Genomic DNA, 20,229 nt, shown 5'->3' on the forward strand with positions numbered 1-20,229 from the left:
TCTTTTGTGAAAAGTTATAATCTCAAATTATTGTTATTACCATTTATATTTGATTTGATTTTCGTTTCGTTGGCTACGCGGAAGTTTCTCCGAGCCGAGCGCCAAGAATCAGACATCAGGCAGAGAACAAATTTTCTCGTTCTCGTTCCGCTTGGAACCGGTTTCAAAATCTGCGGTCAATTTAAAGTTGAACGAAATTTAGTACAACTATTTTCCCCCATCCATGCTGCAGCGAAGCCAATTTCGTAACGCGCGCGCCCTAACCAACCGACCAACTGTGAATTCGCTCATTTGCTGCGCCAATCGAGCTTTAAAGTGCCAAGTAAGCAGGAAAAGTTTGACAAATATTATTAAAAAGTTTTCCTCAACGTTCCGATCCCGACCGTTTGCTCGTTCACTGGGTGATTTAGAGTACCACACCGAAATGGGCCCAAGTCTCGCAAGCCGACCGGTTCGTCGGATGGATACAAGCACGGGAAACCGCAAATGAAGCGTGAACTTTTCCGTCACGAGTGAAAATGGAGGAAAAACATTTGACCGATGCCTGGGGGAAGATTAGCGAAGAAAATGGTTCAAAGGAGGCTGCCGGTGATACCGGTATCATGATTTGATTGTCCCAAACTTGAGCGGAGGATCTATCGAGGAAATGGATCTTCTCGCATTGTAGAAATTGAATAGTTTCCCTTCGATTGATTACCTTTTCTGAAACAGGACATTGTACCTTTATTGTATTGGTTTGAGGATTTCTTTCTTTTTCGTCTGGAAAAATATGAGCTTTTCAATTGTGCTGCAGTTATCAATCAACGTAATGATTTCGTGTTGTCCTTTTGTCCGATAGTTAAAGGTGATAACCAGGATTCAGTATACCGGTAGCAAATGTTCTTGTGTTCACAAATAACAATTCTTTTCTAAGATAATGTTGTCTTTTGAAAGTTGTTGACTTTTGTTTAACTTGTAAATAAGAAAGTAAAAATCGATCAATTTTAGCTCGCCTGCTGCCATTCTTTTTATTAACTTAAAGATCCGTTCGAAGTTCTGCAGGTCCTGACACTCGAGCAGCAAACAAATTCCAAAGCCATCTAAGATTCCAGAAAGCTTTCGACAGAACGTGAAGAATACTTACTTTAATTTCTCAACGCGCAATTTACTTCCGCTTTCAGTTTCGTAACAATGGACAAAACTTTCCATCTTTCGCGTAGAATTCCAATGAAGCTCGGTAAACTTCACGCCAAAAAGTTCCTCATTTGATTCGTCGAAGTTCAAAAGAAGCATCTCCAGTGAAAAAAAAGACTGTAAACAACTCAGTTTACTACACGTTCAATGTTTACGTCTTGAAGAAACACTGAACACTGTAATAGGTTCTCAGCACCTACTAGCAACTAGCAACAGGCGCGGGGAGACCGGGAGGAGTCCTTTTTTCAACACAAACCATCATTGTGATGCATTTGGAAACCTTTTCCGATTACTATTCTTTGGCATCTGCCGGAAAGCAAGAGAGAGAGAGAAAAAAAACCGTCCGAGCGAACCGCTGAAAAATGCCGCAAAAGTACGTGATTAGCATTTACTGATACGGATTCGGTTGCGGTTGTGGGAAAACACGTGCTTTGCCTACAACGAGATAACTTGCAGAGTGCAAGATGGAAGCCATAAAATCCTGCTGCTGCTACTGCTGCTCCTCCGTCACGAAGTCACAGAAGATGAGCCGAAAGCACAGACAAATGTCAATATTTGACCATTCGAGAAAGAAGCTAGATTTTCGTAAATGTGTCTTTCTCGGACAAATACCGGCGTCTAACAACAGAGCCGGAACAGAACCGGGCCAGGGAGGGGGAACCTAAAACTCCGTATTCTGATATTTGACTTTGCAGTTATTTCGTGTCGGCTTCACCGCTTCACCGTTGACCTCTTTAATTTTCCTGCGAAATTTTCGCCGAACAATCATCACCAGGCACAGGCACAGACACAGGGAAAAGGTATGAAATAATTTATGTTGCCACGATTGGGGTTTAATCGGATTAAAAATTTTGATCTGATTGGCCCCCCCGGTCCCGCACGCGCGCTGCTGCTTGTTCGTGGTGTGGCACACAATTGTGTTTCTGTTTTGACTGGATTCTATGTAGGTAGACTGATCGGTAAATCGGTTCTTCGTGGGGTGGGAGGCTTCTTCCCTTTCCGTTGGGCTTGATTGTAGAAGCGACAAAAAACGGTGTCCTGTTTTAGAGATTATTTCTGAAATACAGCAAACAGTGTTGTAATTTTGTGAATTTTTTTATCCCAAAACCTTAAAACCACTGGAAGGAACGACAAATTTTGATTTTATAATTAACTAAGTGCAAAAGCAAAGCCATGGGTACAAATTTCCTGTTGAAAACTTGACCCTTCTTTATCGACAGAGTTCGCAGTCGGTTATTATAGTACAGGACAGGACAGGCAAGTGTAACAATCCTACTGACTCTATAGCAGCATCTCCCAGCCAAGATTTGAACATACGACTGGCTTGTTAGACCAGCATCGTACTTCGAAGCTAACTGGGCGTTCCGATTTACTAAGTGCGCAACCCTTCATTTTCCTGTCCCTATTCGTTTAGTTTTTGTTTTCCTTTGTGAGTTCCGTTTGCTTTTCCTTTCCCTTTTGCTTTCTCTTCCCTTTTCCTTTTCCTTTTCCCTTGTACTTTATTTTTGCTACTCTTTTCTCTCTTTCTCTATCCAGCTTTCCACGAGCGATAATGGCGGATATTGAGCACAAGTGGGTATAATCTTTTGACATTCATTGGAGGAGCATCGAGTTCGCCCTGAGGAGTTACTATGGATACATTCATGATTGTTTGTTGTTCGAGTGTAAAAATGTAAACATTGTTTAACTTTGCAGATCAGCTGAAGTGGAACATAACTAAACGGATTCAAACTTTTATAGTGATTGGCGGCCATAGTTTGCTGAAGACACTGGCTCAGAATGCTTTTTCACAATCGTGCGAATTAAACATTCGAAACAAAACACATTCACGCAAACATTAACTTCATGTTCGTCGAGCCGTTGTCAAGTTTGCTCTCGAACAGCGTCTCGACTTGATAAGAAACTTTCCGTTGCGTATTTGGACATTCTCCCTGAAATTTGCGAAAACTGCAAAGCCACAATCCATAAAACTTGTTGTCCGTTCAATTATGTTCCTCTTTAGCTGATTTGCAAAATTGAACAATGTTTACATTTTTACATTCGTACAACAAACAATCATGAATGTATCCATAGTAACTCCTCAGGGCGAACTCGATGCTCCTCCAATGAATGTCAAAAGATTATACCCACTTGTGCTCAATATCCGCCATTATCGCTCGTGGAAAGCTGGATTCATTTTCGTTTTCTTTTTTCTATATCTTTTTCTTTTTTTCTTTTTCCTTTTCCTGTTTCTTTTTAGTTTTCTTCTCCTTTTTTCCTTATCCTTTATCTTTTTCACTTTCATTGCCGTTTCCCTTTCTTTACATTTTTCGTTTCTATTTTCTTGTTCCTTTCCTTTGAATTAGATTTGGAATTGGACTAGGACTTGAACCTGGACCTGGAATTGGAGTTTGACTTGGACTTGGACTTGGACTTGGACTTGGACTTGGACTTGGACTTGGACTTGGACTTGGACTTGGACTTGGACTTGGACTTGGACTTGGACTTGGACTTGGACTTGGACTTGGACTCGGACTTGGACTTGGACTTGGACTTGGACTCGGACTTGGACTTGGACTTGGACTTGGACTTGGACTTGAACTTGGACTTGGACTTGGACTTGGACTTGAACTTGGACTTGGACTTGGACATAGACTTAGACTTAAAGTCCATACACAGTGCATACGGATTTTACTACGTTGCGGTAATTTGACAGTTTTTCCATGGGTTTTCTTTCAAATATCCGCAACGTAGTAAAATCCGTATGCATTGTGTCTGGGCCTTTAGACTTAGACTTGTACTTGGGATTGGAGTCGGATTTTCGTTTTCCTATATATGTACGTTTCTGCAGTATGCTTCGCGGTGGGATTTCCTTTGTTCATTTTGTTCTATTTTAACCTATAGCGGCTTTCTCTTTAAATTTATTTTTGCCTTTTCTTATTCCCTGTTCACTTTTTCCTTCTATTTCACTCCCATGCCTGTCTTTTGTGTTTTCCTTTCTGATTTTTTACTTAGCCTCGTCATTTTATTTGTTTTTTTTTCTATTTGCTTTCCTGTATTAAAATATAATTTAAATTTTATTTGAAATTTCATTCTTATTCTTTTTCTCATTTTCATTCTCTTTCTCATATTAATTTTCCTACACGTTCTCATTTGTTTTCTTCTTTTATATCTTGTTTCCTTTTCTTTCTTATTTGGTTATTTCTATTTGTCAACTTTTTATTTTAAGTTTTTTTTATTCTTTACTGTTGATTTCACATTGCTATTCTTTTACGTTTGCTGTTTGCCTCATCTTGTCTTCTTTATTTTCGCTTTTTCACCTCTGGTTTTCTCATTAATTTTTTTGCTACTGCTTTTCTTTTATTTTTTCTTGCGTTTTGCTCTTGGCTTGCCTTTTCGTTCTGTTACCTTTTTATTTGGTTCAGTTTTTACGCACTACCGTTTATGAGGGAGTAAATGTGTTTCTACTTACCTTTTACCTTTTCCTCTTTGCTGTTAACTATCGGTTATCCTGTTTCCGTTTTTCCTTTCACTTTTACCATTTTTCCCTCTATAATTACCCTGGTTTTCGTTTTTGTTTTTTGTTTTTCTTTTTTTCTATTTTCGTTTGATTCTTTCCCTTTTATTCTTTTTTTCATGCTTTGGTCTCTCTTTATGCTTTTTTCCAAATTATTTTTTTATTCATTTTTTTGGGTTTCTTCTTATTCTTTAACCCTCTTTTGTATTTTCTACGCCATTCCCTTTTATTTTTTATTGCTTCGATTTAATTCTCTTTTAATGTCTTTGTATTATAATTTTACAATTTTCATTTTTACAATCGAGAGAAGGAACGATAGAAGGAACTAATGACACAAAGGTGTTGATAAAGACTCAGGCGAAACAGTGTGTCAAGGGCAAAGGGGGTAAAATTAGGTAAGAGAAAGCTATTGAACCAACGTTTATCAAGTTTGCATAGCTTCCTCTTTAATCTCCCTTTTTTGTTATAATTTTCTGCTTCTTTTTTTCTTTTTTTTTTTTTTGTTTTAATTTTTTTATTTGTTCCTTTAATTTGCTTCGTTTTTTTTATTCTGCTCTTTCTATTTCTTTTGCTTTCAATTTTCATTGATTTGACTCCATTTTTCAGGTTATGAATTAATTTCATATTTTTTCGACCAATATCCATACTGTTATTATTTAACAAAGAAAAAACAAAACTAAAACTTTATGTTGAAAATCCTTTTGTTGTACAGAGGACTCTCGGAAAAGTTAACTCTCTGAAAAGTTAACTGTTCAGAAAAGTAAGCGAATGTTAGCTCTCATGCAGCACTCTAAAAAGTTAATTTTTGCCTTAACTTTTCAGAGAGTTTGAATTTATTGGTTGTCCAGACGTTTATTCACACACGTTTGTCTTCCTTATTTTTCATTTTTCTGTTTACTGCCGCCATTTTACAGAATCATACAGAGTCGCATCAAAACTGGGATTAAAATAAACTCTTATATCGGACAGTTGTAACAATAGTTCAATACGGGTACATAGTTACATAGGATTCTTGATAAAATATTGGACAAGCGCAAACTCAGATTGAATTGTAAATGCTAAAGAACCCAGCCAGCACCAACTCGTATATCAATGTACGAAACTTATCGTAAATATCTTTTGAAAAACTCGGATTCGTAAATAAAGCTTAATAAAGTCCACACAAGTAGATATTCTATCGTTTATAGTGTTAGTAGCTGACAAACATACGATTTTCAGCACAAAGTCGCGCTTAATCGGATCTTATTGTACTGAAATACTTATATTATTGTATCGCTCAAGATTATTCCTCAGTGCGTATATCGCCTCCAAAATGGTACGGATAAGCGGCTTTAGCGTGTCGAATACGATTTTGTTGGATATATATCAGTACGTAACTCTTATTTGAAATCTAATTATACATATGAAAATACTGACTGGGAAGGACCAGCAGGGAACAAAAAATAAGCACGGACATTATCAAAACGTTGTCGCAGACTACAAAAAGCCAAAGGTAAACTATTATAACCGACTATTTCAAACTCACTCAAAGGAACTAAAAATTATTTCATAAAGATCTTGCTACATATTTCTTTCCGTTTCAACTTCCAGATACATAAAAATGTGTATCCTATATCCGAGAGTGTATTTTCGCTTTTGTATTTATCATTTAAATGACTTTTAGGACTACTCAGAAAAATTAATATTTCGGAAAAGTTCATCGACCCATTCCCCAATCGATTAACTTTTCCGAGAGGCCACTGTATTTTATGGATGACAGAAATATCCCTATCACACCTGGAAGAAACACCATTACGTTGTTGTCAAGAGCTAGAGAGTGTTTTCCTAGACACGACCGTATGGTTGAAGTAGAACTACAAAAGTTAGAATTCTGTATTGTGTCATTACTACTGCCCACGAAATACGAACAAACCAGAGACCCTCGTTGCGTTAGATCTTTTTTTTTGGCAGCGGCATCGATTTAATCATTGTAGCTTTTAATCTTAAGGGCCGGCTGCCAATGTTTGATGAACAACAATTAACGATCAACACACTATCAACTGCAACTGAAAGGACACATGACAGTTAGCGATGTTTCGTTTTGAGTTTACTTAATGCCTTAATACTTTGAGCATCTGTAATCTTCTAATATTTCGGCAATCGGCCGGTCCATATATCCATATAAAGGGTGTCCACATCAAATTGCATCACCGAAGAAACGCTGTAGAAAATTATCTAATTGATCGATCCTTTTCAAACTTTCAGACAATAAAATTTAACCCATTAGTAAGCTTTTGGCATATTTATTTCATTCAACTTCAATACCATAACCGTATACTCGCACGTTACGCTTAACTCCATTCAAAAATTTGGACAACATCTGATTGCAGCTGTACACTGCTGTCTGGAACTGCTCTGGAGCTGCTGGAAACTTACTTTTCCTTATGTCTTTCTCAGATTTGACATCCTTGGGATGCTTCTGTAATGCCTGCTTCATAAGAGCCTAGTATTTTTCGATGGGCCTTAGTTCCGGTACATTGAGGGGGTTCATGTTCTTGAATACTTTGAATAGTGGCACGAAGCTAGATCCGACCAGAAGATGGTTGGGCCCTCGGATTGCTTCGACAAAGGAAGCAGACGCTTCTGTAAACACTCCTTGAGGTAGATCTGTCCGTTTACAGTCCCGGTAGTCACGAACGGAGCACGTCCGTTTGCCACATGAGCAGATCGCTTGCCAAATCATGTATTTCTTGGAAAATTTTGAAACTTTCTGCATCCTTACTTCCTCCGGAATATTAAACTTGTGCTGGGCGGTGAAAAACAGTAGCCCCGGAAGTTCGCCTTGACGTAAGTATCATCATCCATGATGAGAGAGTCGAGGATAAATTCACGATGTTGCTTTTCGGGTGACGCCATTTTTTCTAATTTTCGAAAAACAGACCACGATAAAAATACAGTTTTGTATTGTTTGAGTTAGTCACCGTTCACTTTATAATTTGAGTTTCTTGATTTTTTCGGTGAAATATAGACCAATATTATGGTTTCCGCGGACGTTTCGACTTACTAACTTTAGTTAGATAGATGACGTGGTAGAGAATATACGTGTTAATGCGTAGTCAATGACCGAAGAATAGTAGGTCGAAACGTCCGCGGAAGACACAATATTGGTCTATATTTCACCGAAAAAATCAAGAAACTCGTACGTACACTATGATATCCTGAGGTTTTTGTCCCAAATCTTCTCCAAACGTCGCTTGAAAGTATCCACAGTCAATCCTTTGGTGCTCCCTAGTTTGCCTAGGTTGGAACCCCATGCATAGAAGTCGAGTGCATTCAAATCAAGCGAAAAGGTACACCGATAAAAATAGACACACCGTTACCAAAATACACATTTTTCATCAGACGGTTTTTAACCTAAAATCACTTATATCTTATTAATTAATGCATATTAAGCAAAACAGTCTTCAGCAAAAATATTCCCCTTTTATGTGCAAAATATTTTCTAGAACATCATATTGAGCTGTCTGTTGAAATAAACATGTTACAAGAAGAAATGTGATTTGAGGGGTCGTTTATAAACAAAGGTCTGTTGCTGAAAATTAGTAAAAGGTAGAAGTTTCATACCTTCAGAAAAATTACTTGAAATTAGTTTATCTTTAATATTTTGAAACCAAAGAGATGAAAAAAAGTTTACTCAAAAAGTTTTTACTTAAATTGTTGTTTAAGTAACCCTTAAATATTGGACGACCCCTTCAAAATATGCATCAATTTTTTATTCAAAGAGTTGCCGAAGACCACATTGAACTGAGACATGCCGTTTAACCGTAAATATTTTTGTCCCGAAATTTTAATTTCTGGCGCATAGTGCACCGTCCGTTTAGAGGTGGCATACGAACGCTATGCATGAAACAACTGGCAGTTTGCTCAGTCAAACGCCGAATGCACGCAACAGAATGAACGCTTTTTGACATTTTCGTTTCGATCAAGTTACCTTTACCGTTTGGAGCAGCGAATGACTGCAAAACAGTCAAATGACTGGCAATCACCACGCTAACGAAAAGCAACCGCACAATCGTATGATTCAATACTACAAAAAAACAACCACTACATGTGCATGGAAGAAGTCGGTCGGACTCCGTCCAATACAAACGAATATTTTGCTTGCGTCGGACCGACGTCCGGGTGACAAACTATTACTGTGAGCAGCCGATTTGGAGACAAAAAGAGAAACGAAAAAATACGTCACCGTATGCTTCCAGTCAGTTTGCAGTTTATATTCTCAAAGCGCAAAGCAAAACGGGAGATTGGCTGTTTGCTTTTGCTGAGATGCCGCGTGAATTGTAAGACGGCAGCAGCGCAAGCGGCAGATTGACTGGATAAGAAAAACAGTCAAATGATCGTTCAAAAAGCGGAGTTTGAATGCGGAAAGTTCGCATTCACGGCAGTCACATTCAACTTGCGATCCCTTTTCAAGCCCTGGATCCAGGACAAACTATGGGATGCATGAACCAACAAAAAAATATGTGTCGTTTTTTTGAGAATTGCTTCGAGTGCTTCGATTTTCATTTGTGTTTTTAAAAATAATCTTGTGAAAGCGTTATACGAGTGAAGTTGTAAATTATGTTGACTGTGTGTAAGTAAATCAAGAAGTTTAACTTGAATAATGAGAAGGTGAGAAGGAATGAGAAGGTGCCATCAGGGTACCAACCAGTGAATTGTACCCACAAGTTACTGGATATTAGATTACCTAATATAAGAGTGTGGCAGTAGTTCAGTTAGTAAAACAGTCGGGTACCAACCGAAAGAACGTTGGTGCGAGCCCCATCATTGAAGGACCCAATATTTTTTTGGTCTATATAGGTATCGAAATGTTCTATTTTATCCAGTTTATCATTTTTTGCACCAGAACCTTTTTCACTCCTAAAAAAAATTGAATAAACGAAAAATATACAGACACATCTGTGATTAACCCATTTTTAATATAACACGTCTAAAAAGCACTGACAGTTATTACTTCTCACCCAGGTGTACTTTTTATTTTTTTGCTTATTTAATAAAGATAATTCATTGTTTTGTTTGAATGAAAACACTTCCTTACCGTCTGTCGCTGATTGTTAATTTCAGTTTTCAACGAATTCCATCCAGCTAAACAAATGTTCTCGTTACAATTATATAAATCAACGCCTAATCCAGTCCGGAGCAGATAACGCTATCAAAATGTGGAAATCCCACGAGAGTCATCCCTGTTCCCTAGTGGCACCCAAGGCTTCCGACGACGAGCAACCGTACAGCCCCGGAAGCACCGAACGGAACCGGAAACGAGAAAGTCGACGACACTGACGATGACAGAGCACCACACACAGGGCGACCGACACCGACGACGGACGCGACAGTCTCGCTCACACAAATTTGCATGTGTGAAAAAGTGCCTGTTTCTCCTGTCGTCCTCCTAGCCAACAACCGTCGCGTCGCAACTCAGTAGCACAGCCTGCTTTGTTCGGGTTCGGGTTTCGGTCTTGACTTCTGGCCGATTATAAATGCAAATCTAAATTAATAACATTTATCCCGTTCGCATTTCGCCGCATCTATTAAACGGTGGCTCGGTGTGTCCCTCGGTCCAGTCCAGTTCAGTCCAGTCCGGGCCAGCGTCCGTTCCAGCGCAGCGCTCTGCTAGGTGACGGGTGTCGTCTATTGGAAACGGGCGGGGGAAAAATTGTACTCGGATGCCATGTTGTATTTGTGTGAACATGGGTCCTGAATAAATTATGTCCTTTCGAAGTTCAAACACGGCGCTCGCGGGCGCTTCACGTGTGAATACAATTACTGTGCGCTGCTGGTGCTGCTGCATTTGTTCTTTCGTTCGTTCCTGCTTCAGGTGTGTGTGCGCGGGTGTGAACCGGCCGGCCGGCCGGTCGGTCAGTGCCAATCCGTGGAATCCGTGGTAGATTTTATGTATGAGATTAACATTAATTTGCTCGCGCGAAAATTTGTTTTAAATAATGAATTTTCAAACACACGGCCTGGCCAGCCTGTTGAACGGAAACGGGACTTTGATAATAATATCGCGCTTGGCGCGATGGAACGAGGATGGGGAGTGGGTTTTTTCTGTTCATTTCAACCACCAAAGCCACCAAAGGGACCGGGAGCTTAATTCCTGGTACAATCCACGCGGTGGTTCCACGGTTCTGATCCTTAAGCGGCTGTTTGCCAACGTTTTCAAAGAACAACACAAATTATGAAATTAATTACCACGTAGGCAGGTAGGCAGGTCGGTCCATGGATGGATTCAATCAGTGTGGGAACGGTTCACTTAATACGAATTAATTGTAATGATTGTAAAGTGGCTGTTTTACAAACATGTTTTCAACACTTTAATCGGTTTGGTACTCCGGTAGCTTCGGTTTTTTTTATTTCAAACATCTAATCGACAATCGCCGGCATAAATAGAATGATGAAAAGGATTACTTCAATGCATCTCTGCTAATAGCCCTGCCTCCGTTGTTATTTGATCGTTGATTTGTTGCACTGTCGCCAAGTTTCGACTTCGTTGATGAATGTTTTCAAACAAAAAAATGCAATGAAATCTTACTATGACTAGTTTATCTAAATAAAAATTAACATAAAAAAACAAAATAGCAGCAAAACACAAAAAAAAACTGCACTCAATTCGTAATCCTAAGGAAGCTATAAGAAAAAAAATCGCAAGCTTAGCACTGAACGATCCTAACGGCTACTCTTAGGTGATATGTTTGGTTATAAGAATGATTGTTTTTTTGCTTAAATTGATCGTAACTTAATCTACTCATTTGATGAACGAACGGTTTGTGATTCTTTACAGCACTTCTTTGATTTGTGCTGTTTTAACTACATCTAGCACCCTCCCTTTCAAGGACCCGAGCTAAACTAACGTTCCAAGGTTCGAAAGATCATCATCCGGTGGTCTGTTCAGGGTGTCCAGGCCAGGAGACATCGCCGGAGGCGGTGATAGCTGCGTTCCAAGCACCGAATTGAACAACTGCTTCGGACAGATCTTGTCGTCCAGCATGGTGTTGCAATTGTTTCCCAGTCTGCTGTTGGATTGGATGAATTTATTGATCTGGTGAACCGAAATGGAAGGAATAGCGCTCTGCGGCGTCACCGGGAAGCGTTGATTCCTCGGCAAAGTGCTGGCATTTTGGCCCAGCTCCGGTTTGTCACTGTTTGTATACTTTGGGTAACTGTCGTCTGCTGATGTTTGCTTCGGTAAGCCGATTCCGACGGGCTCAACAACGGCCGCTGGACTGCCTCTGCTTATGCTAAGTACTGGATTCGGGGCGGAAAAATCCATTATGACGTCCGCCTGCGGCGGCTGCTGCTGCTGCAGCTGCACATCGCCCTCGTCCAACTGCTCCTGAAGGCTTTGCAGCAATAGATTCTTCTCTCTGAGAACTTGCTCGGACTGCTTCAAGGATTCATCGATCATTTTCAGCTCACTTTGGTTCTTCTCGATACTCGCATTAACCTTGGACAGATTTTCCTCCACCTGTTCCGGCGTCTGATTGGGAATATCCATCTGATGACGTCTAATCCGATCGTAAAGCTTCACCGCCATTTCCTCTTCCTTTACAATTTGCTTGTTCAGCTGGACAATTTTCTCCAACATTCGAATCTGGTCCTTCAGGCCGGTATTTTTCTCCACCGAAGCGGCCGGTGAGTCCGCATCGCGACAAGATTCCACCTCCGGCGAGGCTGCCGTCGTTGCTTCGGATGTTATTCCACTGTCGGCGACGTTCCCGTCCGCCACTTCGGTTGCTTCCGACAGACCCTTCAGGTACGTCTCCAAGAGGTAGTTCTTGCCGTGTGCCCGTTCCCTCACGCGATGCCGATCCTCTTCGATTTTGCTGATCTGAAGCTCTCGGTCCCTGCAACGAATTATGAGTTAATTTCTGGTTTCCATTGTTCAAATTTGCCCTCCTAAATTTTTTATCTATCATCAACACTAAAAATCGGCCTTATTAGTCCCCTATGAATTCCTTTCATTTATCTCGCTATTATGCTAATTTAGAGCTGAAAACTAAATGACCGTAAAAAGCTTAATTTTATGTGAATCTCTCGCCAAGACAACAAGGTGAGCAAATTAGAACAGCCATTCATTGCTTTACACAAATCTTAAACTGTCAAGTTTCATGGCCATAAATTCCGCTTACAAAAAAAAAATCAAAAGCCAAGTGCGCACATTCATTCGTTACCACCCGCTGCGGTTAAAATGTCCCCGGCTCTCACCTCAGCTTGGACAGCTGCTGCTGAATGATGTCGCCTTGCTCGAGAATCAGCGTCATCAGACGCTCGATCGAGTTTTTCGACGATTTCGGATGAATCGTCGTACCGTGGGTCATCCAAGCGAACGACGATTTATGCGCTCGGTGCCGCTTCCGGCGCACTATTGCACTATTGATGCTTCCGGTCGGGCTGCCCCGGCCGCTGTCTTTGTCACGTTCGGTGCCGCCTAATCCAAGGGCACCGCCGCAAGCTCCACCGATCGACTTCGCAGTAGACGTCGACGCCAGGGCCAACCCGTGAGATCCCTCCGCCCGGCGGAGAATAAATTTAACCTACAAAAATCGAACAATGAATTCAAACAGTAAATTCCCATTAAATAAACACCCACTAACCTCCGGTTGTTCCTTTCCCCAGGCAGACCAAATCTGCCAGATTTTAGTTTTACCATCCAAAATCTGCTCCACCTGCCGCCACCGTTCCGTGATGCAGTAATCCTTCGGATCGGCCGTGGCCAACGCCACACCATCCTGTTGAATCAACGCCTCAATGAGATCAGCACAGGTCGTTTCCTCGGTCACGCCCGAAATGAACCGTTGCTCCCCCTTGATCCACACCGGAATCTCCTCGGACGAACAATCGCTCGCCGTGCAGCATGACTCATCGCCGTCGCTCTGCGAGCTTCGTTCCTCGTCATCTTCCGCGTCTTCCTGCTCGTCTCCACTAACCACCGCTTCCGCGCTAATCCGCGGAGCCAGCAACGAGTGGTGCAAGTTCGCCGGCAACATCCAGCGCTCGTTTGAACAACCTTTCGGCAGCTGCAGCTCCGCTGCACTCAGCTTCGCCGGGACCGTCGCAGTGGCGGCGGTCTGCGCATGGCGACTGACCAGCGCGCTGCTGCTGCTCAATCGACTGACGACGGCGGCACTGTTCATCGCTGTAATTGGTCTGCACCGGGAGCCGCCGGGGCGATCTGCCGCATGCTGAAAGGGAAATCGAGAAAGCAAAACAAGGAAACATGTAATTAAAATGCGAATCCATTTTAGAACGAAACACAAAGTTATGGATGAAATTTAAAAAAAAACTACAAACAGTAGCATCTGATAACGTTTGAGTGAATTGTGTATTGATTTCAAGCACGCAAAAAATGCTAAAACCTGTTAATAATTGTAACCAATTATGCACAGGTGAAAGATTTACTAAAGAGTTACTGTTAGAAGCGCGTTCAAAATATGTAAAATTAAAAGATTGTAGATAAAGTTACACGAGGAAGACACGCCGTGGATACAAAGGATAACGGAACTGAGCGAGCATTTAAATAAGGTGCCAGGCAAAACACAATCAACAAAACGGTAACGGAATAACGGACAAAGAGCATCAAACATAGGTAATATCTTTATTAGGGATCAACAATTTCATAAATAAATTAGTTGTTTAATAACTTTGATAGCAGACAGTTTTCTTTCTAACAAGCTTGTTGTTGATCAATTTGCATAGGTTTTAAATTATTCTCCGAACAATGTAGCGATCGAAGTGTGCTGCGTTTTTATCATCACACGAATTACAATTCGAAGCAGATGCTTTTGAGCCACAACTGGTAAGCAGTTTGAGAAAAATATTAGAAATCATAGATCATAAGTCGTTATTTGCTTTACTGCTACTCAATGTGACTTTTTTTTCTACAACGTTCCAATTATTTTCAGTGCATAAACTGTCAATTCACTGGTAAACATTAAAATAATTGTAACTTTCCTTCCACAAATTGTAAATAAACGTTTTTTATGTTGCAGTAATCGCTCTGCCAATAATGCCAAAAATTAACTAGGCATTGACAACCCAACTAACATGTTTGTTTATGAGTAGCTTATTCAACTATTGATTGTTATGGCTAATACGCGTGCGCGTGACAACGCAAGCGCTTGATTGGCTGTTATTAGACAACAAAACTGTTCCTTGTGAAGCAGGTATTTCTATTGTTTACGGTTCACCGGTCTAGTAAGCGTTTATATGGATCATGCTTGCTTTGAGGGTAGAAAAGAAAGCGAACCAATTGTTGTCGCCACATGCGAATTTCTCCGTCAAATCACTGAAACCGAAAGTCGTAAAAGTCAAAAAGAAAGGACTCTCTCTTTGAGAAAGCAGATAAATGCTGCAAAAATTTGTTCCTCAACCATTAAGGTCCAGACCCAATGCATACCTATTTTAGTACAGGGCGGAAATGTGACAGTTTTTCCTGTCAAATTGTAACAATGTATTAAAATCCGTATGCATTGTGTCTGGACCATCAGCTTTGAAATATATACAATGGGATTTCGATTTTGTGAACACAAAATACATCACATCCAAAAATATGGGCAAATCAGAAATGGTGGGTAGTAGAAAATTTACCATCCTATGGGTGAAAATTAAACCTTTCCCTGTGGGTAAATTTGAAATTCGCAATGACTTGAGAACGGCCGGGTTTAAGAACAAAGTTTATATGTGAAAATTTGTTCAAAAGTATGCGTAAAATTTGTTTTTGTTTTTGTTTTACAAAAAAATAAAATTTGGTTACTTTTGAAAAATTTTTCCAACTTCAAAATTAAAAAAAAAATCCGAAAGAGTGTCCAATGTTTTATGAAAAAATGGCGTTTTTCAGGAGTAAATTCAAAAAAATATTTTTAGAAATGTTAAAGTAGGTGAAACAAGGTACTTAACTATTTTTTTCACAATCATTGGGATCTGATACATTTATAAAAAAGTTATGGTGGCATGTCTAGAGTCATATTTGGTTACAAAAATTTATTGAATTTGGCAAAAATTTAAAATTTTCGAAATTTCACTTAAATAAACGTCAAAACAGGGTATCGAACAGTGTCTTAGAGCAACGTAGCTATACTGTATAGATGGGAAATTTTATGACGAACAACTTTGCCGAAGAAAGTATGCACGTATGTTCAAATCTCGCTGAGGTATTCACGTTTTTCTGAAGGTGGGACCAAACATATTTTCGCAATTTTCAAATTTTAGTAGGTCCACGTGAAAAAAGTAAATGAAAAAACTTGAAGTATTTATTCTAAACGTTACCTAGGTGTTTGATAGGAAGAAATATGCACCTTCCACAGAATTTAGCATTATTTAGGCTCAAGAATCACTTTAAAAAGGGTGTATTTATTTGAATAGGTACTATGTTTGAAAAATCGTATCTTCCGAAACTAGGGTTGCTCCAAAATGATGCCTAAGCGTGAGTTGTAGAAAATTGATTGTTAAACCTGAAAAAATAAACTCTGAATTTTTTTTGATCCTTTTTGTACTATCAGTAGATGGTAGAATCAGCAAGGTGTATTCAGACAAATTGAAAGGTAATATATATTCTAGTTGCTAACATGGTAATATAACACGGATAACATATGAAAAGGGCACATTTAAAATAAAAAAATAAAATATATTAAACTTTTTTTTTAATATCTTAAATACGGCTGCATTTAGAAGCTAATTATTATTTTGAACACGTGTTGTCAACCACATACGAAGTTGTTCTTCAAATTCAAATTACATATATGTATAACGAGAAATATAAGAATAATAATAAGAAATATAATAATAATCTTAGGTTACAAAATATTCATAAAAGTCGTTGTTCTACAAAATCCTTTGATAAATGTTGCACCATTTCAGATAAAGTCTCAAAATGCATCAAATCACCACTATTTTTCCAAAAAAATCGAAGTTACCTTTTCCTGTATATTTTAATTTTACATTTTTTCCTGACTTTAGAACATAGTGAATTTTTTTTCATGTTTAAAACTCAATTTTCAAAAGCTCATTAGGCATCATTATGGAGCAAACCTAGTTTCAGGAGAAACAAATTTCTCAAACATAGTACCTATTAAAATAAATACGCCTTTTTTAAAACTGTCAAGAATCACCTAAATGGTGCATGTTTCCTCTTATCAAAAACGTAAGTGACGTTTAGAGTAAATAGTTCAAGTTTTCTCATTTACCTCTTTCACATGAAACTGCTAAAATTTGAAAATTACAGAAATGTATTTTGTTGCGCCTTCAGAAAACGCTATATATCTCAGTGAGATTTAAAGATACGTCCTTACTTTCTTCGGCAAAGTTGTTCGTCATAAAATTTCCCATCTATACAGTTTAGCTACGTTGCTCTAAGATACTGTTCGATACCCTGTTTTGACGTTTATTTAAGTGAAATTTCGAAAATTTTAAATTTTTGCCAAATTCAATAAATTTTTGTAACCAAATATGACTTTAGACATGCCACCATAACTTTTTTATAAATGTATCAGATCCCAATGATTGTGAAAAAAATAGTTAAGTACCTTGTTTCATCTATTATAACATTTCTAAAAATATTTTTTTGAATTTACTCCTGAAAAACGCCATTTTTTCATAAAACTCAAATGTGCGACCCCTAAATCGCGGCAACCAATGTTGACGTCATATAAAAGTTTTGTTGTGACACCCTAAGCTATCATTTGAGGGGTGAGCCCCCGGGTTTTCTGGCATAGTGCTATTTTGGGACACTCTAGTGTCCATCGATAGCTCTTCACCAGATTTTAGGGCATAATTAATATTTAGTATTTAGTATTTAGTATTTAGTATTTAGTATTTAGTATTTATTTATTCTATACTTGTAGAGTAAGAGGGATCTCTTATTAATTTCTAGAATCGGTTGTTGTTCATACCACATTTCCAAAAAAACTACTACAACTCAATTATAATTCTATACACGACTCAATGCTCAATCCACTCCATCTAACTCCCCCTACCAAACCACTCCAAACACTCACTGTAGAATTTTGCACTGTTGCTGATTGCACAGCTTGAATGTTAGAAGGAAGTTTGATTCCATAAGGTAATTGCACAAACGAAAAAGGTACTCCCGTAGTGAGAGGAGTTATGCTGCGGTACAACGTAGTGTCATACTCGAGAGCTTCTAAAGGGTTGTAGTTTTTCAAGTAAGTGGTTTGGTCCCTGATGTATAATTTTAAATAAGGTAGCAGAGGTTCTCAGTTTAAGAAAGTCATAAAATAAGCAGCCCAGTAGCCGGGGTTGTAGGTATGTAGCACTGGCGTATCGCGATAAATTAAAGGCCCAGCGTACACAGTGGTTTAATGCCACTCATAATCGATCTAGTGCTGCAGCGGAAGCATTCAACATGAATTCTAATCCATAGGAAAAGTGCGGCTTCAAGAGGGAACCAAAAAGCTTAATTTTTGTTGATACCGGTAACATACTAGCCGTGAGTTTCAAATACCGTAATCCCGCATAAATTTTCCCACACTGGGAATTTACTTGGGAATCCCATTCCAAGTTATTTTGGGAGATTAGGAACCCTATCAACAAATTCGATTATATCATTGTCTATAGTTAGGTTCGGTAAGGTATTCATACGTATCTGTCGTCTGATGATCAACATAGCTTTTGACTTAGATGAATTTATGCGAAGTAGATTCCTTGATGACCATAGCGAGACATTCCTTAAATCATTATTGATTAAATGGGTCATTTCGTCAACAGATGAATCAATTGAACAGAGGTATAATTGAACATCATCTGCAAACATGTGGATCATGCAGGCCTCTAGCACAGATGGAAGGTCATTTATGTATAAAGAAAATAAAAGCGGACCAAGCACAGACCCTTGTGGTACACCTGACAGTATATTAATGGGATCAGAAATCTAACTCTATATATAAACCACTTGAGTACGATCCGTTAAATATGAATTGATAAGAAAAACAACTTCAAGATTAAATCCGAACTGGTGTCTGGGATAATTTCTTCTATAGTTTAACGTGAGAGACCCTGGCAAAGGCTTTAGAAAAATCAATCATAAACAGAAAAGCAACTCCTTTTCTATCAATAACTTTATGAATATCATCGTGCACCTTAAGTAGGGATGAGGTAGTACTGTGTCCTGAACGAAAACCTGATTGGTGAGGACTGAGTAGGTTAAATCTGTTAACATATTCCAGGATCTGGCATTTAAGGATTTTTTTCGAAAGCTTTAGACAATGAGCTTAGGATACTTATTGGACGAATCGGAGTCATTATGTGCGTAAAATCAGCTTTATAAACTTTAAAGCTACACCATCCATACCAACTGCATTAGAAGCAATTGATAATATAGCAGATAAAATTTCGAGATTATGACATGGAGATAAACGAAAACCCCCAGCTTCCTGTGCTGGTAATCGCAGGTAATTCAGAGTCTATAGTAAAATTATCATTAAGAATGCATTTACTTCATTACAAGTATTTTAAATCTTACGACAGCTATTGGATTCACTAATAACATTCAAATTTTTCAACCTTTTCCACAGCTCTTTGCTAGAGTAAGCACCCAGCTAGCATCAACTCGTATATCAATGTACGAAAACTATCGTAAATATCTCCTAACAAACTCGAAATCGTAACTAAAGCTGGATAAAGTGGGATCAAGTTGATTTTTTGTCGTATATAATGATAATGACTGACATACATACGATTTTCAGCACAAAATCGTAGAGTAGTACGGAGCGACTCGCGCTTAATCGGATATTATCGTATATAAATACTTATATAGTCGTAACGCTCAAAATTATTCGTAATCACATGTATCGCCTCCAAAATAGTACGGATATGCCAATTTTGCGCATGAAATACGATTTATTTAGCATGTATATCTGTACGTAATGCTGATTTTTGCCTTTTTTATGCATATGAAAATGCTGGCTGGGCAGACTCTAAGCTCTAAGGGTTACTCGATTGCGAAGCCTCTTAAACTGATGATGATGTGCTTCATTTCTGCTAGTGATCCAAAGCCTGTATATGATTAAGGCTAGCTTTAAAAAAATATTAGACAAATCAGAGAGGGAGGTTTTGAGATAATTGACATTTTATGATTTTTGTCATGGTATTTTCTGTTTATATTTTAAATTTTCAATAACTTGAGAATGACTGGGCCTAAGAAAAAAGTTCATTTGTTCAAAATGATGCGAAGAATTTGATTTTCTTTGAGTTTTCCAAAAAACAGTAGAATTTGGATATTTTTGAAAAACTTGTCAAATTTTACGTTTAAAAAATCCTAAATCGTGTCCATCGATAGCGCTTTACCAGATTTTAGGGCATAATTTAACCCTACTAGCACAGTCATTATAAACCAGTTGTGGCAACCGATTTACGACTAATTTTAGTCATAAATAAGTTTCTGTAACAATAAGTGCGAAAAATGTGCTGCTTGGAAAGGTATCTTTAAAAAAAACTACAAGGTTGTACGAAAAGGCGACGTAGGACTATATCAGATCATTAGATCAAAGACTAATGTAAACTGCATGTTT

General features: G+C 38.7%; 1 protein-coding gene across 1 annotated transcript; it reads right to left on the reverse strand.

Annotated features, from left to right (window-relative positions):
* Positions 1–11,546: 11,546 nt before the first annotated feature.
* On the reverse strand, positions 11,547–13,839 carry LOC128738072 (ras association domain-containing protein 9). The gene is made up of 3 exons (XM_053832915.1): positions 13,300–13,839; positions 12,911–13,239; positions 11,547–12,549 (listed from the first exon to the last, which is right to left on the reverse strand). The coding sequence occupies exons 1-3, from the start codon at positions 13,837–13,839 to the stop codon at positions 11,547–11,549; spliced, it is 1,872 nt and encodes a 623-aa protein (XP_053688890.1).
* Positions 13,840–20,229: the final 6,390 nt, after the last annotated feature.

This window comes from Sabethes cyaneus, chromosome 2, assembly GCF_943734655.1.
Source record: "Sabethes cyaneus chromosome 2, idSabCyanKW18_F2, whole genome shotgun sequence".
NCBI classification, from domain to species: Eukaryota; Metazoa; Arthropoda; class Insecta; order Diptera; family Culicidae; genus Sabethes; species Sabethes cyaneus.